Raw genomic sequence first — 26,748 nt, forward strand, 5'->3', positions numbered from 1 at the left:
TTTATGACTGTGCTAGAGAACAGACATGTTTTTATGATTCTGACATTCTTGTGTCTTGTTGCACTCTATCTGGAACGAAGAAGATGGAATCGGGATATTCGAGCAGTGTTAGTATCAGCAGCAGTAGCGACGAGGACGACGTCTTGGTCTGCAAATGTTCAGAAAGACATACAATCAAATGTAAAAGAGTGATTACCAAACAAGATGAGAAGAGTAGTCATTATATGGATCAAACGGATGCTACACGTGATATTGGGGATATAATTGAAGATGGTGAAATCGTGGATGAAGAACCCATGGATACCCGAGAACCCGTCGAAATCGTGGATAAAGAACCTATGGATCAGACTGATGCTGCTCGAGAATATAAAACGGACCCTGATGATACCTACGACGCCGATGACGAATGGGATGGCCTTTCGAGACATGACTTGTTCTGTCATCGACCCGAAATAAGAGGATTCTACAGACGACTCTACACAGTCGGGTGGTGGCCCATACAGTTACGCCAGAAATCAAGGGAGCTCGTCAAGGCCGGTTTCTTCTACACGGGAGACCACGATGCCGTCGTCTGTTACTGCTGCGGGCTACGCGCCTACTGATGGCAGAGAATGAACGATCCAGTGATGGAACATTACAGACTGTCCCCTAGATGTCCTTACATTAACAATGTGTTCAGACATTAAACACGTATGTGTGATGACATAAACATGGGTGTAATACTTTTAGTTTTGTAAAATAAACTCGTGAATAACACGTTTTGTTGGTTATTAATTTAAGGGTGTGTGTGTGGCCCTGTGGCCCTGAGTATGGCCCTGAGGCCCTGAGTGTGGCCCTGTGTGAGGCCGTGAGTGTGGTCCCGAGAGTGGCCCTGAGCCGTGCACGAGCTATTCTTGGGGATGGGGGGATGGGTCATACGTACCACACAAAATTTAATCTCTGTGTGCATGCGCGAAATTGTAGAGAGTATAAATAAAAGGGTAATGGGTAGCATCGTCATTTGAGGTAGAACCTTCAGAGAAGTAACATTTCAGACCAATACAAGTTGTACGTTCCCGACGTGGACGAGTGGACCCGTTTCTACAAGTTGCAAGCAGAAGGCAAACTTCAGCCTCACTTCGAAATTCAACGTGGTGGAAAGATCGATGTCTAGAACTCTACGACCCTACGTGGAATAAAAAAAAGAGGAACAGAACAAGCCCCCGGCACCCAAAGTCGTCATGGTCTCCCCAACGCAGCAGGTGGTAGAGCAAGCCAAGGCCGAGCAGAAATGGAAACGAGAACAGAGTGGCGTGGAACACAAACGACGAGAGCAGACTGGGCAAAAACGGCACAAGCATTTCTGAGAAGACTATAAAAGGGGGCATGGCAGTTTCGACATCGTCAGTTCACGTCGAACACTTCAACAGTCAACATCATGAATCAGAATTGGTTTATTCCAGAACATGTCATGAAAAAACGATCGTGTCCCGTATGTCCAAGGACTTTTTCAAAACCATCAAATATGCTACGCCATTAGAAGACTTTCCATTCATCTCAACTCCAGGCTCCCATGGCTCCTGCTCCTATAGCTCCTGCTCCTGCTCCTCTGGTTCCTATAGCTCCTGCTCCTCTGGCTCCTATAGCTCCTGCTCCGGCTCCTCTGGCTCCTATAGCTCATCTGGCTCCTAAGGATCCTATAGATCCTGCTCATCTGGCTCCCATAGCTCCTGCTCCGGCTCCTAGAACTTCTATAGCTCCTGCTCCGGCTCCTCTGGCTCATATAGCTCCTGCTCCTCCGGCTCCTCTGGCTCATATAGCTCCTGCTCCTCTGGCTCATATAGCTCCTGCTCCTCTGGCTCCTATAGCTCCTGCTCCGGCTCCTCTGGTTCCTATGGCTCCTATAGCTCCTGCTCATCTGACTCATATAGCTCATCTGGCTCCTATAGCTCCTACTCCTAGGGCTCTTATAGCTCCTGCTCCGCTGCAGCAGCAGCAGCAGCAGCAGCCCCTAAGATTGTTACATCCGTTCACCACGATCGTGTCGGGACCCACGTCGTGTGGAAAAAAAAAATTGTTGTACAAACTGCTAAGAGATGATAAAATACACCCGCCTCCTCAGCACATTATCTGGCTCTACAAACGATGGCGACCCCTTTATGATACGATCAGAATGGTTGCTCGAGTAAAATTTGTTCAAGGTATACCTGAGAATTTGGAAAAGGATCGTGATTTGGATCCCAGAATCAGAAATCTCATCGTGTTGGATGACCTGATGTCTACAGCTGGAAAAAATCCTCGCATCATCGATCTGTTCACGGAAGGAAGTCACCACAGAATCATCTCTGTTATTGCCATCAACCAGAACCTCTATAACAGCAAGGACCCGACACAGAGAAGAAACTGTCATTACCTGGCACTGTTCAACAACCCCATCGACAAGCAGCAAGTCCTATCCTTGGCACAGCAGATGTATCCTGGAAATACTCGTCATTTCATGCAGCGGTTTGAGGAAGCTATCCACAGGCCCTACGGACATCTTTTGGTGGACTTGAAACCGACCACTCCCGAACTTTAACGCCTTCGACCTAATGGTTTAGAGACGGGGCCGTCCGGATGGTATATAAGCACGAGCGTAACGGCGAATGTCTCAGAAGTGTGTCAACCATCATCGGAGAAGGAACTCTACGAGCAAATCATGCAAAGAAACGCAGTCAAGAAAAAACTACCAGACATACCCGCCTACGAAAGTGACGACGAAGAAGAAGAAGATGAGGTAGAGCCCTATCTGAAAAAAGTCAAGAGGATGCAGTCTTGCGATACGTGTGGTCTGGTCTTTAAAGACGGGAGTGACTTGCAGCGACACGTGAAAACGTGCGAGGAGGGAAATAAAGAGCCGTCTTCAGATTTGGAAAACGAAGGCGTACGTCTGATGATCGAGCGTGAATTCGACATCAACTGTGACTATTTCGAAAGCAAGAGGAAACGCTACGAAGAAAAAAGCATGTCCCAAGATGCCATCGAAAAAAACATGAAGACATTGCAATGGAAGTTATTTAAAGACACGTACTCTCGCTTTCTGACATATATGCATTACTTTGACAAAGGTCCCAACACCAGGAAAATTCTACAGTTTGTGAATCCAGACAGAGATGTGAAACCACAGATTCGTTCTAAATTAAATCAGTATCGTTCCTGGATTGGCGAATATTTGGACGAACAAGACGACGACGATACCAATGATGATGATACTGATGATGAGGACGAAGGTGAAGAGAAATGAACACTCATATTATTTACATATCGCCCTTAAGGCCTCTCGATGTAACCCAATGTGTGTCTATTGCATGCATAGTCGTCTCTAGACAGACCAGCGATTGTACTATAGAAATTAAAAAAATGAAAAACCAAACCATTGCGTTTGTTTTTTGTGTTTTTTACTCCATGACTAGATTTGTGATTGGATATTTCTACCGCTACTTTATAGTAGCAAGAGCTGTGTACAGGACAGCACATACCACGGCCTTTGATATACCAGACATAATGCACCGGTTGGCTATAGCCTATTTGGCCATCGACGGGGATCAATCCTAGATCGATCACTGTATTTACCCATTTGGTAATTAAAAATCCCTGTAAGACGGCTAGTACTCTAGATAAATGTTCTGTTTAAAAATGCAGTTATTTGCCTTTGGTCAACACGTACTACTTGTTAAACCCATGGCGGCGCGCGTGTCGCCGATTTACACTAATGGATTAATCACGTGTGGCATATCGTCTCTCTCTCTCTCTCTCTCTCTCTCTCTCTCTCTCTCTCTCTCTCTCTCTCTCTCTCTCTCTCTCTCTCTCTCTCTCTCTCTAAACCAGTGCTTTGTTTTATGTGTATTCTACTCTATAACTAGATTTGTGATTGAATATTTCTGCCGCTACTTTATAGTAGAAAGAGTTGTGTGTACAGGACAGCATAGGTTAGGTTGGATCGTTGAGTTGCAGTCACGCGTTATTTCTTCAAAGCAATGGGCTGGAGTGTTTCATACACACACACACACATACACACACACACGCGCGCGCGCGCGCACGCACACACACACGCACACACAAAACTTTGTATTTAATTATGAAATACTGGCCCCATAAGGGGTATGAGATTGTGTATGTAAAAGATCCCTTGCTACTCATGGAAAAAATGTAGCGGGTTTCCTCTCTAAAACTGTCAAAATTATGTTTTTCATCCAATAACCGATGATTAATAAATCAATGTCCTCTAAACACAAACAAACTTTGACGGTCAGTGTGCATGCCATAACAAATTTATTCTGCTACTTAAGACGGGCCACGCGTCGGTATGTCCTTTGCAGTTTTATTACCTCTGTTCACCTGGTGGCTAAGTGTTAAACACTGTGTGGTCTTAATAAAATGCTTTTGGATGTGGTCCGACAGTTGTAAAATAGCTATTAATAAAGGTTTACAGACTGAATAGAAAGCTCTTGATCGTTCATTCTTTGTACTCCTCTATTATTAAACGAATGAATGAATGGCTGAATGACGGCAACAAAGAAAACGTCGACAATGTGCTAAAGAAATACAAATGAATACAAATCATCACACATGCATTTTGTCTGGCGACATGAAAGCCTCACTTTAAACCAAACAGTCAGCAAACAGTTACAGTCCTTCCCCCGAGAAATATTTTAACGGCTATTATTTTGGGTGTCTAGAATAAAACACTGTGAAAAAACATCCATATGTATGACAACTGTGAATACAAAACACAACAACACAATAGACGTTATACAATGAAGCCAAAACCAACACCGACGTCAGACTTACACCTGGCCTGTACATTAATATTGCTATTATTAATTGTTGTTGTTGTTAATAGTGCTGTATGTTTCTTTGCTTTTGTTTGTTTGCTGACACCAGTTTGTTTGGTAATATGCAATACATTGAATTGAATACACCGAGGTCACACACCTGCATCAATCTATACAGAGGCCATTGTCTCTTACCATGATCGCATACCTTTCCAAGGCTATTGTTTCCTACCAACGTCACACATCTGCACCAACCTACACATATGCCATTGTCTCCTATACAAAGACCATTGTGTCATTGTCTTCTACACAAAGGCCATTGTTTCCTTCCAAGGGCACACACCTGCACCAAACCCATTGTCTCCTACCAAGGTCACACACCTGCACCAATCTACACAGAGGCCATTGTGCCATTGTCTCCTACCAAGGTCACGTGATCACAGGAATGTAGGTAATTACCCCAGGTAGGCCTCCCTACTACTAGCGCAGCTCTGTCACATTTGATAAAAACACCAAATCGACAACTTACACACGCGAAAACACATACGCCTTCGTGCACAATTACGTGACCTGTCCTTTCCGAGAATAATATCACACAATCACAAACGTCTTCTGAAATCCACACACACAGTAACAATGAAACCACTCTATCCCTTTCAAGCCAGTCTTCACATTCACTTTTAAATAATTTGACGCTCTCCTTTAGTTCAAAATTCATACTCTAACCGCTTTACAACAAATCTTCTATTTAAATATACATATCGTCCTATTCTTAATTAATTATGGTTTGATTTTTATTTTTATTATTTTTATTTTTTTTGTTGTTGAAAAAAAACTGTTTGCGTTATCAATTGATGTTCAGTTATTTTAAATTTTATAATTTTTTATCCACATTTGATTCAGGAAATTAACATTTATAAAGCCTAATGTAAATCATTATAATGAATTGGAGATTTGACGGAAAAAACACCGAATGCAACTTTCTAAGGGAATTCCCTTATTTGTGTATTGGTACAGTTAGAAATCATTGTGGGATAGAGTTCGATTGGGTTTTTAATATAGTTTTGTATAATGACAATATTAATGCATTTGTAATTATAAGCATTGAACGTTACATTTTTAACGCGCTATACCATTCATACAGTGTGTAAAACGGTTTTGGTGTTTATCATCGCATGAACGTCAAAAATGTAACGTTCGTGTTTTTTAAATGTTTAAATTATACTCTTTTCGTTTTTGTATTGTATCGGACTTTTTCCCACAGCTCTTTACACTTTAATTAATCACAATCATATATCTGCCTTTATTTGACACCAAATGGCCTATACATATGTTTGTGCCGAGGTTAAATATTCAACTACGAGATCCACGCCACATTAACGTGCAGGTTTTCAAATTAATGTGTCTATTCTCGAGGAACTGGGAAAGTCCAACACGGAAAACGAAACGAGTTTGTAAGATTGCCTATGTTCTATTTATGATTTAACTTCAATGTGTGTTATCAATTTTCATGGCTAAGGTATGCACATTTTGTATTATGTTTCTTAAACAACAAGATCATTTGAATAATATATAAACATTTTATCTGTGGTAATAACAACATCAACAGCAACACAACAATATACCAACAACAGCAATAACAACAGCAATTAATAATACGACTACTACTCCCGTCACCATGATACTCATCATGACTATCATTAATATCATCATCATCGTCGCCATCATTATCACTATCGTTAATATGATCATCCTCATCATCATCATCATCGTTTTTTTCATTAATATCATAATTATCGTCCTCATCATTATCACTATCATTAATATTGTTACTATCATCATCGTCTTCATCCTTATAGCATTACGTTAAGACAGAGATAGTGATGTGAAAACTGGGAGAAATATTTAAATGTATCGTCTTCATCCTTATAACATTACGTTATGACAGAGATACTGATGTGAAAACTGGGAGAAATATTTAAATGTATCTTTTCATCCTTATAGCATAACGTTAAGACAGAGATAGTGATGTGAAAACTGGGAGAAATATTTAAATTTATCGTCTTCGTCCTTATAGCATTACGTTATGACAGAGATACTGATGTGAAAACTGGGAGAAATATTTAAATTTATTGTCTTCATCCTTATAGCATTACGTTAAGACAGAGATAGTGATGTGAAAACTGGGAGAAATATTTAAATTTATCGTCTTCATCCTTATAACATAACGTTAAGACAGAGATACTGATGTGAAAACTGGGAGAAACATTTAAATGTATCGTCTTCATCCTTATAACATTACGTTATGACAGAGATACTGATGTGAAAACTGGGAGAAATATTTAAATGTATCTTTTCATCCTTATAACATAACGTTAAGACAGAGATACTGATGTGAAAACTGGGAGAAATATTTAAATGTATCGTCTTCATCCTTATAACATTACGTTATGACAGAGATAGTGATGTGAAAACTGGGAGAAATATTTAAATTTATCGTCTTCATCCTTATAACATAACGTTAAGACAGAGATACTGATGTGAAAACTGGGAGAAACATTTAAATGTATCGTCTTCATCCTTATAACATTACGTTATGACAGAGATAGTGATGTGAAAACTGGGAGAAATATTTAAATGTATCTTTTCATCCTTATAACATAACGTTAAGACAGAGATACTGATGTGAAAACTGGGAGAAATATTTAAATGTATCTTTTCATCCTTATAGCATAACGTTAAGACAGAGATACTGATGTGAAAACTGGGAGAAATATTTAAATTTATCGTCTTCATCCTTATAGCATTACGTTAAGACAGAGATACTGATGTGAAAACTGGGAGAAATATTTAAATGTATCGTCTTCATCCTTATAACATTACGTTATGACAGAGATACTGATGTGAAAACTGGGAGAAATATTTAAATGTATCGTCTTCATCCTTATAACATTACGTTAAGACAGAGATACTGATGTGAAAACTGGCAGAAATATTTAAATGTATCGTCTTCATCCTTATAACATTACGTTATGACAGAGATACTGATGTCACAAATGGGAGAAATATTTAAATTTATCGTCTTTTTATAGTCCAGCCGTAGACACTATAGGCTCACTTGCATTGATTTTACAATATACATTATTCACGTCATATCATATGCGAAAAATTAATGTTGTTATAATACGCGATTCTGTGCATTACCATACTTAAAATGTCTGATGATCGATTTGTTTGTTTTATGTTAGGTGATGATTCAAATCTACTTTATTCAGGAGGAAGACATTTCACATTAACGCACACGGTAGATTAAACCGGGAATTCCCGATTTCGTTATCGCCGTTTTATAAATAGCGCTTACCGATGTTATCACCTGAGCATGAACAAAGACAAGCAACGCACCACAATATAGGCCGACACGGGTAAAACAAAAAAAAACGCATACAAGAGAGCAGGGCAGTACCCTCCGGATGGCAGGGCAGAAAATCTTTTTATTTTACTCCAGAAAATAGCATACACATGCCAGGGTTTAATTTGTATACTGTTTCATTTTTTATAAACAAAAAAAAATCCCCCCCCCCCCCCCCCCCAGGTGCAGGGGTGTAACATTCTCTATGAGAACGGCCTTTGATATACCAGTCGTGGTGCACTGGCTGGAAAGAAAAAATAGCCCAATGAACCACCGACGGAGCGAGCGTTGTACCACTGGGCTACGCCACCCCCCCAACCCCCCCCCCCCCCCCCCCCCCCCCCCCCCATGTAAGATCGAATGTGTAATAAAAGTGCATCATCATACTCACCTGTACAGTACAGGAACATTGCCGAGAAAACAGAAACTCTCATCAAAGCCGATCTGGCGGCCATTGTGTCATACATGATTCGTTATAACGACGATGTAACGACTATATGTAATTCCCGCGTAAGCAGGGCGTGTGTATTACAGACACGACATCACTGATGCGGGGTTTTCCAAAAATCGTCCACATGTACTGACGACGTCATTCGGTGACTTCTATTGTCAATCGAAACTAAATGCTTGGTAGCTTGCACACGGTATATGTAAAGTTTGTTTTATTTAACGATGCCACTAGAGCACATTGATTTTTATATCGTATCATCGGCTATTGGACGTCAAACATATGGTCATTCTGACACTGTATTTTAGAGGAAACCCGCTGTCGCCACATAGGCTACTCATTTACGACAGGCAACAAGGGATATTTTATTTGCGCTTTCCACAGGCAGGATAGCACAAACCATGGCCTTTGTTGAACCAGTTATGGATCACTGGTCGGTGCAAGTGGTTTACACCTACCCATTGAGCCTTGCCTTGCGGAGCACTCACTCAGGGTTTGGAGTTGGTATCTGGATTAAAAATCCCATGCCTCGACTGGGATCCGAACCCAGTGTCTACCAGCCTGTAGACCGATGGCCTAGCCACGACGCCACCGGGGTGACCGAGGCCGGTACGGTATATGTATTCCGAGCATGCCATAATTAGGGACCGTTCAGCAATTACATAAGACAATACATGGCACTTTTATCTCACAAGTGACCATCCCTCCATTTTAAAATTATGAAACCTTTACAAACATACACCCAGCTGTTCCCAATTAATTAGCCCGAATACTCTGCCGTTCGAGATTTAGACGTACATTTGGACGGTTATGATCGCTCTGTGCAAAGATCGTCTAGCTCTCGAACGGGAATCTCATTCCAGCCAATGCACCACGACTGGTATATCAAAGGCCGTGGTATGTGTTGTTCTGGCTGTGGGATGGTGTCTATAAAAGGTCCCTTGCTACTAATGGAACAAAATGTAGCGGCTTTCCTCTCATAGACTATATGTCAAAATTACCACATGTTTCACATCCAATAGCCGATGTGCTCTAGTGGTGTCGTTAAACAAACCATTTTTTTTCTAGCAGCATGTCAATTGCGTGGTGTCGGACGTACGTTTCAGATATTTTAGTCAAGCATTATATAAATGTACAGAAAGTTCCATAACTTTTTATTGTTATACATTAATAGAATCTACTAGGGCATCACTGTCATGTATATAGACAAAACCACATAATATGTAGTTTTGTATTTATTACATACCCTAAATTGGAATTTTTTTTTCCAAATAATAATTTAGAAATTGTAACACTGCTAGCTAATGACGGGGATTTCTAAATTTACACAACTAGGTCAGCTGAGTTACTACGCGGACCGAAGAACCACCAATTATTACACATAGGAATATAGTTCTATTTCAACAATAAACAGAAATAAGAAAGAACGAGTGAAATGTTACCTATAATTTTAATGATATTGTTTGAAATGCCTTTTAAAGACAATGTAATAGCTAAAATTCACGAACAATATACGATTTAATTTGCTCGTAATACATCAGAAAACCTTCAGCGTGCCAGTTTTATCAACGAAGAAAAATGTCAAGAATTGTTCACTCGGTATGTTTTCTTTTATTGATGTTCATGCAATTATTCTTTGCTGAAAAGTTTAAGTTTATATTAAATGTGCCTCCATAAATCATCGCTCCACTGAATAATCCGGTTGACAGTTCATTCAAGTTTTCTACGTGAGGAGACGGCATTGTTGCTAAAGTCGACGACAGTCACTTTTCGCACTCTTGTTTTGGCTTCGTACACAATAAATATAGCATATTTTACCGTAATTTCACTAGAAATCCATATTTCGTAAAAGGTGCAATTTTTTAATCACAAGATTTTGTTCAAAGACATCCAGGTGCATTAGTAATGTTAAGAAAAAAAAAATGAATAGCAATTTCACATTGGAATTTTTCCAAAAAGGAAACGTCATGTACCCAGTTTATGGTTATTGTAATGCTATGTTCATACTAAACACGGACGGACGTCCACGCACGTTTTCCGTGCGTCAGTGGCCGTAAAAGCGTTCATACTAACCACGGAAAAACAGCCACGCACATCTTCTCTCCGTCGAGAAAAAACAAAATAAAATGGCGCGTACAAGGCGACAAAAAATAATATTGTGGTGGTGGTGGAAGAAAAGACGAAAGATAATGCATACATTCCGCCGATTTTCTGTACACCCAATCAACAGATTACGGTATGTACACGGAGAGTATCACCATTTATTGCCTGAGCTGCTGAATGATTCACAAAAATTTACCCAGTACCTGAGGATGAAGCCAAACATCTTCCATGATCTGCTAGAGCTGTGTGCTTCAGACCTTAAGAAAGTATCTACGAACTTTCGCAAACCAATTTCACCTGAAGAACGCATGGTGTTGACACTTAGGTAAGAGATTGTTTAAATAACCTGGTCAAACGGCGCATGCATGTGTCTCGGGATATGTACGAGTGCGTGCGTGCGTGCGTGCGCGTGCGTGTGTGTGTGTGTGTATTTTATTTTTCTTTAGAAAATATTTCACAAACTCAGAAGGTACTGGTCCCCAGAAAAAAAGTAAGGAAAAAACCCACTAGTCCCCCCACCCACCTCACAATATAATAAAATAACTAAAAAAAAATATGTTAATAAATAAATAAAAAATATGTTAATATATGAAAACATGTATAATAACACACACAAACTCATACACAGAGACAAACGTTGTATGCATTAATATCCTTTTTAATAAACCTGTGGTCTGTTCACAAAGTTGGTCAAAAGTTTCTCATAAAATCCTGGTTCTTCTTCTGTACTTTCAACTGAAATACAAAAACAAATGACTGAAATACAAAAACAAATGACTGGAATACAGAAACAAATGACTGAAATAAACATTATCATTGTGACATTATTATGTCCTTTTTTGGTGAAATATGTAAACAAAAGTGGTGTCAAATGTCAAAATTAGTGTGTATATGTATTCTGACAGTAGTATGGGTCCTCATGGTAATAATTGCGGGCGTCTTCGGTGCGCTGGTAAATGGTAAATGGTAGTAGAACCAGTTGCTTGCGGAGGACTTACGACACCCACTGCGGAGGTTTCAACAGCAGTTGTGTTTGAACGTGCTGATCTTAAGTATGTCAGTACGAGCCGTTGTACTTCCATACGAAATTCCATGGTTTGCACTTCATCTAGGTGTTTGAGAGAGGGCAAAAGACTTTTGAAAAACATTACATTGTCGTCGATTTGTTGCTGTGGCTCTGGTTCCTTAAGGGCCTTCAGGACTTCCATATCGATTGCAGACATACCAGCACTTTGAGCATTTCTCTTAAGACGCCTTTGTGGCTTCTTGAACTGTCCTGCTAGAGAATTATCTTTTGATTGCATAGAGAGTGGGCTGTTCTGAGACTGTTCTTCGTCACCCGATGTTGCGGTGTCGTCTTCGTTTTCTTGAAGATTGCCACTGGTTGGTCCTGTGGAGCAAGATGGTATTAAAAACGTTAAAAAGTCGTAGAGGTGCCATTTTTTTTTCTTGCTTGCAGCTTGACCAGATGTGGAGCTTCTGTATTCTCGATACTTCTTGAGAAAGTAATCTCGAATGGAAACCTATCTGCTCTTGCATTCTGTCGCCGTCACTGAAAGTATAAAGATGGAGAAAACAATACATCATTTAGTAATAAACACGTATTTTTTCTTGCAGCGGCGATCAATGTTTCGTCATCCATCTATCTGTGCAAAGTAACAGAATGAAAACAAAACAAAATTGGAAGTCGCGGTACAATGGTAACGATATTAAAATTAAATAATTACGTCCCTTGACACGCACGGACGGGAAAAAGTGGTGCATGCACGAACTGAAATTTTCCGTCGGTGGACGTCCGTGCCGTGCCGTGCTTAGTAAGAACGACTTTTACGTCTCCCATTAGAATTAAATGCGATTTGCCGTGCACGAGTTTTTTTTTCGGTACCGACGGAAATCGTCGGTGGACGTCCGTGTTTAGTATGAACACAGCCTAAGGAGATGCAAAGTGACGTCATTGGAATACTGACGTCATTTAAATTCACAATTAGCTGTATTATTACAATGCTGCGCCACATTAAAATAAAAACTAGTCTACTAAACTTGACCCCTGTCAAATTCCTATAACAAGCAGACAACGCTGTTTACAGGTCGGTACTTTTTTTCTCTTTTTTTTTCAAAATTCTGGACAAAATATTAATTTGAAGTTTTGAAAGATGAAAGAAATAAAACGTACCTTTTGTCAAATATATCATATCACAAAATTACGGTTGGAGATGTTTTATTTATTGTGTACGATGTAACGAAGCCAAAACAAGGGTCCAAAAAGTGACTGTCGTCGGCCTTAACTATCGTGGATTAAAAGCTCGTTGGTTAGTTGTGTTCCCGTCTCAAGTTTTGGTATCGCGCTCATTAAATTGTAAATATTTGTCACCGTTTTCGTCTGTTTTCAGTTCAAATTTTCCACAAAATAACATTTTAAACAAACCAATCACAAACTTTGTTTACATATCGCGAAGGGCATTCCCGGTAGGCCTAACCATGTGCTATAAATAGTAGCGTTGAATATGGTATAGTTCCGGCAGTTGAGTTGAATACGAAAAGTTGTATTCAATTCTTGTATTCAGAGCTGTATTTATATAGTAAGATTTAATGGGTATGTAATAAAAACTTTATTCCATCCTTATGTCATATTAGGTGTACAATGGACAATATGCATGGTGTCTGGCGTATGCACACAAACTGCAATTTGTCACCCACTGATGCTTATGTCTAAATCTGTGTCATGTGCGAGGACATATTACAAATATTGTGTCCTGTTCCTATAGGGTATATGTTTTTTAATGTATATTAGATGTAAAAGCATGGTGTTTACACGCATGTGAAATACAACTTTACACGTTTTGAAAAACATTCATCACATTTAACAGACAAGATAGTAACAACAAACAGGATTTAAAATTAAAAAAGAAAAACAATTACCAGGTGCATCACAGGAGGGGGGTTCAGTGGGGTGGGGATGAACCCCCGTTTTGAACATATCTTTTCTTTAAAGCAGTTCTTTGTTTTGAAAAAAAATCTTAAATATTAGCCATAAACTTCATTATTTCATTATAAAAAATAACCCATGGAGTGGGGTGTGTGTGGGCGGGGGGAGGGGGGGGGGGCGTAAGACTAATATGCATCTACAGCTGATAGAAGCACAAGAAAAAATGGCACTACCTACATGCATGATCACTATGAGATCACAGCACACCAGAAAAGTTTCATTATTCTAAAGCTAGAAGCATATACGATGGGGACCACCCCCCTAACAAGGTGCAAGTGTCATTGTACTATTTTTGCATTTATTTGTGATAGGTGATATTTATTGATTCCACATATAATGTCTGCAGTATATAATTGACTTGTGATTATAAAATGAATGTAAATGTGGGTTTTTTCCCAAATGTTATGTCATATTGAACTTGTTGGTCGTGATCTTCTATAAAACAAATTTCCAATTTGTAAAATTCTGCCACAAAATGCAATTACTGGGTTTGTTACTCTTTTTTATGGGCATGAACAGTTAGTTCATGACTATAATTTTACAATTAATACTTTTGGCAAGAAGCTACCTATATTACACTTCGATAAACTCCCCTTTATTTAAATTATTTTATGGATATAAAATTGATACTGATGATCATAACTGAATTTAGTTATGAAAATGTATGCTAATATCACACTGGCATTGTAAAAATATCAATACTTTGGTTCAAATTTGGAAATAATAAACATGCTTTATGGTGTCGGACGTGCATGGTGTCGGAGGAACACTACAACAGAAAATAATGTTTTATTTAACGACGCACTCAACACATATATTGAGAGAGAAACCCGCTGTCGCCACTTCATGGGCTTCTCTTTTCGATTAGCAGCAATAGTTCTTTTATATGGACCATCCCACAGACAGGGTAGTACATGCCACGGCCTTTGATATACCAGTTGTGGTGCACTGGCTGGAACGAGAAATAGCCCAATGGGCCCACCGACAGGGATCGATCACACACTGACCGCGCATCGAGAGAGCGCTTTACCACTGGGCTACGTCCTGCCCCACACACTACAACAGCACCACAGTACCATGGTAACTGTTACATATTCAGTCATTAGTTTTGTCTATATATACATCCCTCCCTCTCCCTCCCCGAAAATCGTAGATCCCCGTCTGGTTCACTTACTTGACGATGGGTACTTTATAGCATTGCTGAAGTAGATGACGTCACCAGAGAACGCTTGACAGTAGTAATCAACGGGACCTCTTGCAAGTGTTGTGAAGACCTTGTATTTCTTTGAACGCGAGTCGATGCTATTGGTTCCTGCTCCACAGCGACCTGTGGTCCCGTGCATGACGTCAGAGCAATTCGACGTCATCTGAGCAAAATAGCCAATAGCTTGAGAGCTCTTTCCGGCTGACTGGATTATTAACACCTTGCCGGTAAAACCCTGGGCATCGTTGATTGTGCACGTTAGCTTTACTTTCTGGTCTTCTGTGGAATTTGGAAGATTCAGGCAAACACCTACAAGAAAAGAAAAGAAACACGAAAGTTTTGGTGGAGACTTTACATTAAGCCACCGCAATTTAGGCTTTAAATGACTCCAGTTTTGAACTGAGACACATAATGTATATGACAGGCCACAAAAACGAAGCTTCTATTAGAAGTTGTAGCAGAAAATGCTTAACAGATCAAAAGAGAGACATGAGCGCAGCTCTGTCACATTTGTCAAAAACACCAAATCGACAACTTACACGCGCGAAAACACATACACCTCCGTGCACAATTACGTGACCTGATGATGATCGTATTAACGATAGTGATAATGATGGCGACGATGATGATGATATTAATGATAGTCATGATGAGTATCATGGTGACGGGAGTAGTGGTCGTATTATTAATTGCTGTTGTTATTGCTGTTATTATTGCTGTTGTTGGAATTATTGTTGTTTTGCTGTTGTTGTTGTTGTTGTTATTACCACATATAAAATGTTTATATATTATTCAAATAATATTGTTGTTGGTGTCGTTGTTAAAATAAAACTTTAAGAAACATAATACAAACTGTGCATACCATAGCCATGAAAATTGATAACACACATTGAAGTTAAATCATAAATAGAACATAGGCAATCTTACAAACTCGTTTCGTTTTCCGTGTTGGACTTTCCCAGTTCTTCGGGAATAGACATTTAAGAATTGAACGTTATATTTTTGACGTCCATGCGATGCTAAACACCAAAACCGTTTTACGCACCGTATGAATGGCACAACGCGTTAAAAATATAACGTTCAATGCTTATAATTACAAATGCATTAATATTGTCATTATACAAAACTATATTAAAAAACCCAATCGAACTCTATCCCACAATGATTTCTAACTGTATCAATACACAAATAAAGGAATTCCCTTAGAAAGTTGCATTCGTTTTTTTCCGTCAAATCTCCAATTCATTATAATGATTTACATTAGGTTTTATAAATTTAAATTTTCTGAATCAAATGTGAAGAAAAAAAAATAAAACTGATAACGCAAACAGTTTTTAAAAAATCAAAAATCAAACGATAATTAATTGGGAATGGAACGACCTATATACTTAAATAGAAGATTTGTTGTAAAGCGGTTAGAGTATGAATTTTGAACTAAAGGAGACCGTCAAATTATTTAGAAGATTTATCAATTACTATATTAAAATAGCAGTTGTCAAAAGTTGAATTTGTGGAAAGTGAATTTGAAGACTGACTTGAAAGGGATAGAGTGGTTTCAGTGTTATTGTGTGTGTGGATTTCACAGGAAGTTTGTGATTGTGTTATATTATTCACGGTGTTCCGAAAATCTTCCGCATGTACTGACGACGTCATTCGGCGACTTCTATTGCCATTCGAAACTAGATGATCAACAGTTTACACACGGTATATGTATTCCGTGCATGCCATGTTTAGGGACCGTTCAGCATTTACGTAACGCAATACATTGCACGTTTTATCTCACAAGTGACCATCCCTCCATTTTATAATTATGAAACCTTTGATATACCAGTGGTGGTGCACTGGCTGCAACGAGAAATAGCCCAATGGGCCGACCGACGGGGATCGATCACACACTGACCGCGCATCGAGAGAGCGCTTTACCACTGGGCTACGTCCCGTCCCACACACTACAACGGCACCACAGTACCATGGTAATTGTTACATATTCAGTCATTAGTTTTACATTCTTAATCAACCATGTAAAATTAACAATGCATCTCGGTTAGCAACATTTTACAACCAATTAGCAGAAGCGGACACTTTTTTCACCAAGTTAACTTTTTACATAAGGTCAAATTTCTCACTTATTTTCAGGAATCAGAATGTCCACCCTCAGTTTTGTGATGGCCCGGGTGGTCCCCTCACCAAATATGAAGGGTGATATGGGAGACAACTCATGCATGCAAAGGTTTCCCAGCTCGATGATTCAGCGTGTTTAACGCACTCTGTTATACCCGCGGCGGGACGTAGCCCAGTGGTAAAGCGTTCGCTTGATGCGCGGACGGTCTAGGATCGATCCCCGTCGGTGGACCCATTGGTCTATTACTCGTTCCAGCCAGTGCTCTACAACTGGTGTAACAAAGGCCGTGGTATGTAATATCCTGTTTGTGGGATATAAAAGAATCCCTTGCTGCTAATCGAAAAGAGTAGCCTATCAAGTGGCGACAGCGGGTTTCCTCTCTCAATATCTTTGTGGTCCTTAGCCATGTGTCTGACGCCATATAACGTAAATACAATGTGTTGAGTGCGTCGTTAAATAAAACATTTCCTTCCTTCTATGATACCCATCACCCTATAGGGCTACGAACTTACATCAGGCCACTAATATTCCTCCAGGTGGATCCTTGTTTATATGAAATGCCGATGTGTAGTGTACACGGTATGTTTGAAGTGACCGAAATAATTGGATAAATAGCGATACTCTACATTTAAAAAAGTCAGTCGAGTATGGCGTACACACATGTCGATGTAGAGTTTCTTAATGTCATTTCTGCGAGAAGGCGCTAGGCGCCGAGTGCCTAGTCAGGGTTTTTTTTTTTTTTTTTTTATTAAAAATTCCAGTCTCTCTGCTATTAAAAACTTCGCCCTCTCTAACGTTTGAGAGAGAAGTGACTTTACTCTATGATTTTGAACTGGCGTGAAGCCTGTCACGATCTACATTATTAGCCTCTTCTCCCTCACTATCCACTAAACACTAACAACAAACCCATCGCCCTGGACAGACAGCCCAGATAGCTGAGGTGTATGTGTGTGTGTGTGTGTGTGTTTTCAGGCTAACATTAATTGGATATAATTACGAAAATAAGTTGAAATGAAATGAGATGCGTGTATACCATATCAAAAGGTTAACAATACCGTACACTTGGTATTATGTTAACTTTTTTTTTTTACACTGGAAAACAGCAGAATGTCCCAGAGAAATTACGAGACATTGTCTTTTACACTGTAAAAGACAATGTCTCGTAATTTCTCTGGGACAGCAGGAACTCCCGTTCATTTGCACTACAGACTCGTCACACACTAACTGAAAAACACTGTCAGTAGTATATTATTAGGGGTCGGAAATCAGGTCAGTGGGCTGTTTCTCATTAATATGCACAATAACTCATTAATATGCCAATGTATGCACAACGTCACAGGTCAGCCGCGTAGAGGACAGGTCGACGCAGTTTATGCACTAATGCAAGTGTTGATGAGCTCATTTTTTAAGCTATAACAATGGATAGTAACCAATACCATATACGGCAAACGGCGCGAGTCACGTGGTCGTTATAGGAATACACAGGCCAGGTGTTCGGGGAAATCAATACGATCACACCCGAGTGAATGCGTAGTAGCGCACTGTGTATACCCGATCACTTCCAAGCTAACTCTCGACAAAGATGGACGCTGTCGCCTGTGCTCTCGGCGTGTCCCCCCCCCCCCCCCCCCCCTCCACCTGGGTCGCTGCTGGAGTTTCGCGTCGCGTACACCAGGTCACAGGCAACCGTGACTTTTGTGTACAGCGACTCGGACTCGCAGAGGAGGAAGGAAAGAGGACGGAGGAAGAAGAAACGTGCGCCAGGGGCGGCTCGGAGGGGGGGGGGGAAGGGGGGACAAAACTGGTGGATCAACCGTCACAGGCAGGATAGCACAGACCATGGCCTTTGTTGAACCAGTTATGGATCACTGGTCGGTGCAAGTGGTTTACGCCTACCCATTGAGCCTTGCGGAGCACTCAATCAGGGCTTAGATTCGGTGCCTGCCTTTACTGGGATCCGAACCCAGAACCTACCAGCCTGTAGACCGATGATCTAACCACGACGCCACCGAGGCCGGTAACTCTCGATGAAGCTGGGCGCTGTCGCCTGTGCTCTCGACCCCCCCCCCCCCTGCCCCTCCTCTCACCTAGGGGGCTTGATTGCAAGCTTTGGATCGCTGCTGGAGTTTCGCGTCGCGTACACTGGGTCACGGGCAACCGTGACTTTGGTGTACGGCGAGTCGGACTCGCAGATGAGGAAGGGAAGAGGACGGAAGAAGAAGAAACGTGCGCCAGGGGCGACTGAGGGGGGGGGGGGGGGACAAAACTGGCGGTTCCTTCTGCGTCGCCGCCCCCGGCTCGGCCCAAGACGAAAGGGACCGGCTCATCCGGACCCGTCGTCAACACCGAGGGATGCTCTCAACGCGCTGATGTGCGAGGCGCCCGCAGACGGACCTCCATCTCCCTCGACGCCACCGCCTACACGTAATTGGCCACTGTCACCAGTCTTCCCAGTTCGGAAGGCGGCGGTCCGGGCAGGAGACATTGCGAAGAGGAAGGCCGTCGCTCAGCCGAGCGACCAGCCTGACAAGGCAAGGCCTCCATCTTCACAAGCACCGTCCCAACGGCCTTAACGAGGCCACTCACGTGGACATATAGATCGGACTTTAAACTTTAGACCTTCATTCAAAATTTTATGTCGAAATTACTTCTATTTTTAATATTATTAAATAGTCCGATCCTCTCTTCTTTCTCTTATTTATTTTTGGACTGTCCTTCTAAAATGCTCCAAGTTATATAAATATTCGGCCGAGCAGTCAATTCTTTTTATTTTTGGCTTGTAATATTTTTTGTTTTATTCTATTAACCTTTTTACTAATTGCTATTTTCAAAATTCTCCCCACTTTCAACACTAACACCTAGTCATTTATAGCGTTAATTCAATATGTTTGGGGCTCTATTTTATTTTTTAATATACATTTTTATCTCACAGTGATGGAAGCTTCACTGCAATTGATTATAATTATAAAACTGAATTACACTTTCTCAACTTGAACAAACAACTCAAGACACAGACCTACATCTCTTTTTATATGGGAAACAAATACCCTATACGCATTCTATAAAACATGTTGGTATCGTTTTAAATAAGCATCTAAATAACTGGGACCGGACCTTACTATACTATTGGATACTATTACAATCAGGGTGTCACCCACACGGACTGAATCCAACCACTAGTTTGAAGTTAGTCAACACTTTGTGCTTATCTAAAGCACTCTACGGCTGTGAACTATGGAACACCATTACTCAAAACGAGTTATTGGCTTTAGAAAGGGCTTTTGGGTTTGCAGTAAAAAAAATATACAAGGTCTACCTAAAAGGACACGAACAGTTATTTGTTTAGGGTTAGTTGGTACCATTTCAATTGAATTCAGAATAGATATCCATAAATTACATTTTCTACAACATCTCCTTCACTGTCCTGCATGGAGTTTACCCTACAGTATTATAACAAGTAGGTTACTATGTTTTAAGAACCAGTGTGTTCCCGTTCCGGTTGGTTTTGCAAGCGACATACACAGGATACTTTATAAATATAAATTGATTACATATTTAAATAACTTTTATAAAACTTCCATATTTCCTCCAAAACAAATTTGGAAAAGAATAGTTAATAAAAGTGTTTTTGAGTATGAGGAAGCAAAATGGAAATCACACATTTCTTCAACTCCAAACATTAATCATTTTCTGCAAATTCATGGTCTTAAAAATGCACAATGCTTGAAAAATAGCTCATTTCACTCCTTTACTAAAAGAGCAGGCCCGTCATGTCATTAGTGTTTGCGCTTCGTGGAGACCACAGTCATCCCAATCACGTCACACACTAAACGAAACAACATGTATGTACATCAAGGACAAATAACTTAAACATGTGTTGGTTAACACAGCTTTATATGATCTAATTCCGACTTGTAAAGTGGCTAAAATTGCGTATCGTATAGTCAATAACGGTGTACATATATGTTAGTTGACGGACGGACAACTCATTTTACGTGCCCCTATCCACGAAGGTTCAGGCACGCCCACCACGGATTTAGCCTCTGACTTCGCCAGTGACTAACTCCGGAGCAGGAGCGGGGGGGGGGGGGGGGGGGGGGGGGGTAAGTTCGAGGTGGGCGGAATTTGGAAAAAAGCCATTTAGTAGGGTCAACGCGAGCGCGGACCAAATAGCAGACACTTCGCAAACTTGGAGTACACCGAGTGGGAGCCGTGCTCTGATTGGCTGAATTTCGATTCCTCGGTGAAGCCTGTATTTTACCTAAGTCTACAAAGAGTAACTGCATCCAAATACATGTCCGGACTCTAAAATTTAACCCAAAATAGTTAAGACTGCTCGGCCAAAAGGTTTTTAAGGTGATTTTGAGCAATTGATCGGGCGCCAAAATAAAATGCGTTAGACTATTTATAAAAAAATAAACATAAGAATTTTTAACTGCTTCTAAAACGTTTAAATTCTAACTAGCCCAATAAAGGAGGTTGATACCTGTCCTAGCAAAGGTTGGCGTCTATGGAGTTCCGATGTACCCGGTGGTCTCAAGCTGCAGGAGGAACTGCCGGTAGTCGGAGGCTGCTAACGCCTCGGTGATGGAACGGTAGTGAGTCCCCGCGACGGTTTTCAGAACGCGATGTAGTGTCGGGTTGTCCATCTCCGAGAGTAGCAGTCCTTGGCTGAATATTCCGCTCCGGCAGATGGTGACGCAAACTGCGTTGTGTCCCTCCCGCATCTTGAGTCGATGTACAGCGAACTCCCCTTCGTCTGGATTGTCTGGCAATGGATTGTAAGCTAGGGCCTTGGGTCTGCTGATGAGTTGGCGTTCATCCCGGATGTTGTACTTAACCAGTTGATGGTAACGCTGGGGGAGACGGCTGGCCTGCAGTGACCACTGCTCCACTGGTTGTTTGTGTGTGTCTCCGGCGGTTGAGAGGGGCGGCTCGGCTTGGCTGGTATGGCCCCCGGGGGAGCGGTCGCCCTCCTCTTGACAACGGCCACCTTCCGGGCCTGCGCCTCAACGGGTGTCGCCAGTATAATCGGCGACAAGTCCGGAAGCGCTTTCGCAGGAATTGGTGCAGGTGGCCGGTTGTACGGTGTGACGCAGATTTCCGTGTCAAACTCCGTCTCCGGCTCTTCCGTTTGCAGAGAAGCTTGAACATCCGGGGCCGGAACCTCTTCTGCTCTTGTCTTCTTGCTCGGGTGAGCGGTGTTCGGCGGTCGAACAGAAGGAGTCGCCGCCGGCGGTTTAGCCACCGGTTTTGACCCCCCCCCCCCTCCCCTGCGCCGCCGCTGGCACACGTCTCCTCTTCCTCCATCTTCCTTTCTTTTGAATACGGTCTCCGTACACCAAGGTCACGGTTGCCCGTGACCCGGTGTACGAGACCCGGTACTCTATAAGCATTCCATATGTCTTCATAAGTCCCCCCAGGTGAGGGGGGGGGGGGGGGGTAGATCGAGAGAGCAAGGGCTAACGTCCGTCTTCATCGCTGAATAAATTGAAATGCAAGAATCGAATCTATGTTAGTTGAGCCACTTGGAGTGGTGTGCGCTCTATTTATAGCACGATGGGACATCCCAGTATAAGGCAATCCGATCAGAGCAAACACACGGTAGCGACCAAGTTTTTTGTTTTTGTTTTTTTAAATCAATACATTATACAAAGGAAATGGCAAGACAATGTTTACACCATCTCGAACAATTAGCTCCTAATTAATTAAAATACCCCGGAATAACCCCATGACGTCACACCCAGGTTAATATGTAGATCATGGAACTCAGTGTTTGACAGTAGATGTGCGTTTGCCTTCATCACTTGAAATCACTGGTCCCCAGAAATCTACCGAACATTGTAATACATCATCGAATGGCACCTTATCATGTCTACATGGTTTACCGCCTTAAAGCATTAAACGTGTCCTATTGATAACCCTTTCTTATGGGATATCCTAAACCTTTTTTTTTAATAGTATATTTCCCATTTATAATTATAGGAGGCTATCTCCCCAGGCCACCCCTTTTTGCTCTACCGTGTCATCATTACCTACCAGCTTTATATCCGATGACGTAACCACAACACCATCGAGGTCGAAATACAGATCAGGAGTGTGACACTTTGTATTTAATGACTCTACAGAAACATGGAGTGTCTCGTGACATTTAAAGGTAAACAGCCTTCTACAAATCACGGTTTGCTACTTCTGGTTAAAACTTAAAAGTTTCCTCCTTAGAATACTAGTATTCATTTGTGTACGGCACGTGTCCTCTTTTGACCTCTTTATCAGATTCGTAATATTGTCAGTTGTCATTTGTTACGTATTCGTATACAAATAATTCGACGCATGGATGGCAACATGATATTCAGAGCCGGTTTAAGCATTCGCGGGGCCTGTAGCACAAATAACAGCGGGACCGCCTTCCCAGGATATATATTTTGTAACCCCCAGGGAAGAGGGTGGAAATGACCTGTGCAAAATAAACGTATACATCACCACAGAGACCCCTGCATCGCGGGGCCCGTAGCACGTGCTGCATGTGCTACTACGGTAAAGCCCCGGTCACACTATCAAGGATCGTCTGGCCGGATCCACGACGGATGAAAACCTCACGGATAACCCCGGATAGTGGTCTGTCCGCGGTCCCCTACGGATTCACCACGGTTTAACTACGGTTTTCCACGGATAAACCAAGGATTATTAAGGATAGGGGTTAGTTGACAACGGGGAACGCTACGGGTCGCTACGGATAGGTAAGGATCGGTACAGTTTAGTACGGACCACAACGGATGGCCACGAATGATGCCGGATCGTATCCGTGGCTAACCTGGCATCCTGATCCTTGACAGTGTGACCGCGGCTTTAACCGGCTCTGGGGTTTTATGGTAGGTAAATCAACTGACGTGTGTGAAAAAAGATTAATCGCAAAAGTTCAGCCATGAAGACAGTATAAGGACAACCATTCTCAACTTGATCTGACTTTATTGACACAAAGCTTCCAATAAACAATGCATATCTAGGCCTATATTTTAGAAAAACATCAAAGCTACTAACTGGTATTTTAATTGTTGGATTGTAATCTGTTAACATGGTACATGTTATCTGTAAGAACATATTAATGAAATTCTATTTTTAATGTTGTGTTAATCTTGAGCGCTTACACCTCATTAGTTGACTTTCCTTGTACGCGTCTGTAGTAGCATCATCGTTTTGGAATAAATGACACCAACTGCATTGTTTATGGTCTAACGGCACTTTAATGGACGATAGTATTTTCTATTGTTTCCCCAAGTATGTGACACCATGGTTTAATGGAACTGGTTGACACTTAAAGGATTGACGCATCTTAAAGGGACATACCCTAGTGTTTAAACACTAAGGCATATTTCTTTTTTTTTACTATTAGAGCCGTTTACTTTAGATAGATTTTATTGTTTAGATTATACATTTCCGTACATTCGACGTGTTTTTTGTTATCCTTGTGTTTTCAATTTCTCATATTTTTAAAAACGCACGTGCGTCTGAAACGTATTAGTTATGGATTCGAGTTTTAGTCTATTTTTAGAGAGTATTTCACCATTTCAAAGCCAGAGAATCGTGTTTCACTCAATTGTAACTTTATCCAAATGCGCTACAGGTTTGAAGATTAATTAAACTTAGAGTGCATTTTCATCGGCTAAAACTAGGGTCTGCCTCTTTAAATCTTCTCTAGTGATATCTTCAATAAATTAGCCAACGTGAAGTGTTAACTCTAGAAGAGCAAAATATGACGTGGAACACAATACAACACGTAAACCAGTATTTAAGGAAACAGTGAACTGTAATAAGCTATCACTTCAGACAAGAAAACTAAAACAACATCAGCTTACACTGTACCCAACCTGGAAACAGTAGGATAAGCGCGTGCCATGGGTGATAGCGCTGTTGAATGAATGAATGTTTAACGACACCCCAGCACGAAAAATACATCGGCTATTGCTACTAACAAATAAAACCAATGCATTAATATAAAATAATAATTACATACAAATATCCACAAGTCAATATTTTTACATGTAATAATAACAATTCACAAGCTGTTTACACTTCATTAGTTGATTTACATTATGCATGTAATAACAATTTACAAGCTGTTTACACTTCATTAGTTGACTTGCATTGTACATGTACATAATACCAATTCACAAGTTGTTTCAACTTCATTAGATGACACCGGCCTCGGTGGCGTCGTGGTAGGCCATCGGTCTACAGGCTGGTAGGTACTGGGTTCGGATCCCAGTCGAGACATGGGATTTTTAATCCAGATACCGACTCCAAACACCGGAGTGAGTGCTCCGCAAGGCTCAATGGGTAGGTGTAAACCACTTGCACCGACCAGTGATCCATAATTGGTTCAACAAAGGCCATGGTTTGTGCTATCCTGCCTGTGGGAAGCGCAAATAAAAGATCCCTTGCTGCTAATCGGAAGAGTAGCCCATGTAGTGGCGACAGCGGGTTTCCTCTCAAAATCTGTGTGGTCCTTAACCATATGTCTGATGCCATATAACCGTAAAATAAAATGTGTTGAGTGCGTCGTTAAATAAAACATTTCTTTCTTTCTTTCATTAGAAGACATATTGTAGTGGGGGAGCTTAACCCGATATTTGACCCGAATCGTTCACTTTATTGCAAATCTATGAGACTTTGACCAGAGATGGATATGACCTAGACATTTCATAATCTGCCGGCAGACAAGCTCAATAATGTCACGGTCAAATCACCATTTCAAGGTCAAAATTGGTAAAAACACGACATATTCTACACACTGTGATAAAATTAATCACAGTGGTTTCATTATTAGCCCATATCATATTTAAATGAAAATGATGAAATCTGATAGGTTACTATGCTTGAATCTAAATTCTAGATTCACGAGATTTAACATATCAGTATTCAAAGCAGTCACTGTGCAGTCTGTAACAGGCTGCCTAGTGACTGCTTGTATATAATAATGAATCTTGACAAATCTACTGACCCTGGCATAATTAAACATGTCATGCTCATTGTCAAGAAATCCATAGCATTCCTCAACCCTGGCCAGACTCCTGTCCTTGGTGCGGATCAGCCCCTGTATGCAATAGCCAAGCAGCTACAGTGGCAGTTTCCCGCGATCCTTGGCGAAGACAAGTATGTCTTAGTAATGGGTGCACTGCACATCGAGGACAGAGCACAACTTATGCTTGGGAAGTTCATCCGTGGGTCAGGATGGGAGTGGGCAATGACTACAGCAGAGGTGTTCACAGCGGGTAGAGCTGCATCAACTCTAGATGAACATCACATCAAATGCACCCGCTACGCTCACCAGATTTCGCTTGTAGTATTGTCACTACTCAAGCAAGAGGCATATTCTATCTACTGTGAGGAAGTCAAGGGGCCACCTGAACCCTTTGAGCTATGGAGCGTGAAACGCGGTGAGAATGCCGACATGTTCAAGTACTGGTCTCAGATCTTCGAACTGGAGCTCATCGTGTGTCGAGTTGTGCGCTCGTTGCGGGAAGGAGATTTTTATCTATATGTCCAAGTTCTGGATGAACTCTGCCCCTGGTTCTTTGCTTTAGATCATACAAATTATGCTTGGTGGGTCCCCATCCACGTGAAAGATTTGGTCGAACTGCCTGTCAAGCATCCTGCCGTGTACGAAGAGTTCAAGAAGGGAC

General features: G+C 41.2%; 2 protein-coding genes across 2 annotated transcripts in view; both read right to left on the bottom strand.

Annotated features, from left to right (window-relative positions):
• Positions 1-8,726, bottom strand: part of LOC121377694 — a 15,410-nt gene extending 6,684 nt beyond the window's left edge. The window contains exon 1 of the mRNA XM_041505775.1: positions 8,594-8,726. Coding sequence (XP_041361709.1) covers positions 8,594-8,669 — 76 coding nt within the window. The 5' untranslated portion in view covers positions 8,670-8,726. The remainder of the gene's footprint in view (positions 1-8,593) is intronic.
• Positions 8,727-11,395: 2,669 nt separating this feature from the next.
• Positions 11,396-19,550, bottom strand: LOC121377817. Its single transcript, XM_041505916.1, has 3 exons — positions 19,412-19,550; positions 14,914-15,252; positions 11,396-12,263 (listed from the first exon to the last, which is right to left on the bottom strand). The coding sequence occupies exons 1-3, from the start codon at positions 19,548-19,550 to the stop codon at positions 11,671-11,673; spliced, it is 1,071 nt and encodes a 356-aa protein (XP_041361850.1). The 3' UTR covers positions 11,396-11,670.
• Between the last annotated feature and the right edge of the window lie 7,198 nt (positions 19,551-26,748).

The sequence above is a fragment of the Gigantopelta aegis genome, chromosome 7 (genome assembly GCF_016097555.1).
Source record: "Gigantopelta aegis isolate Gae_Host chromosome 7, Gae_host_genome, whole genome shotgun sequence".
NCBI classification, from domain to species: Eukaryota; Metazoa; Mollusca; class Gastropoda; order Neomphalida; family Peltospiridae; genus Gigantopelta; species Gigantopelta aegis.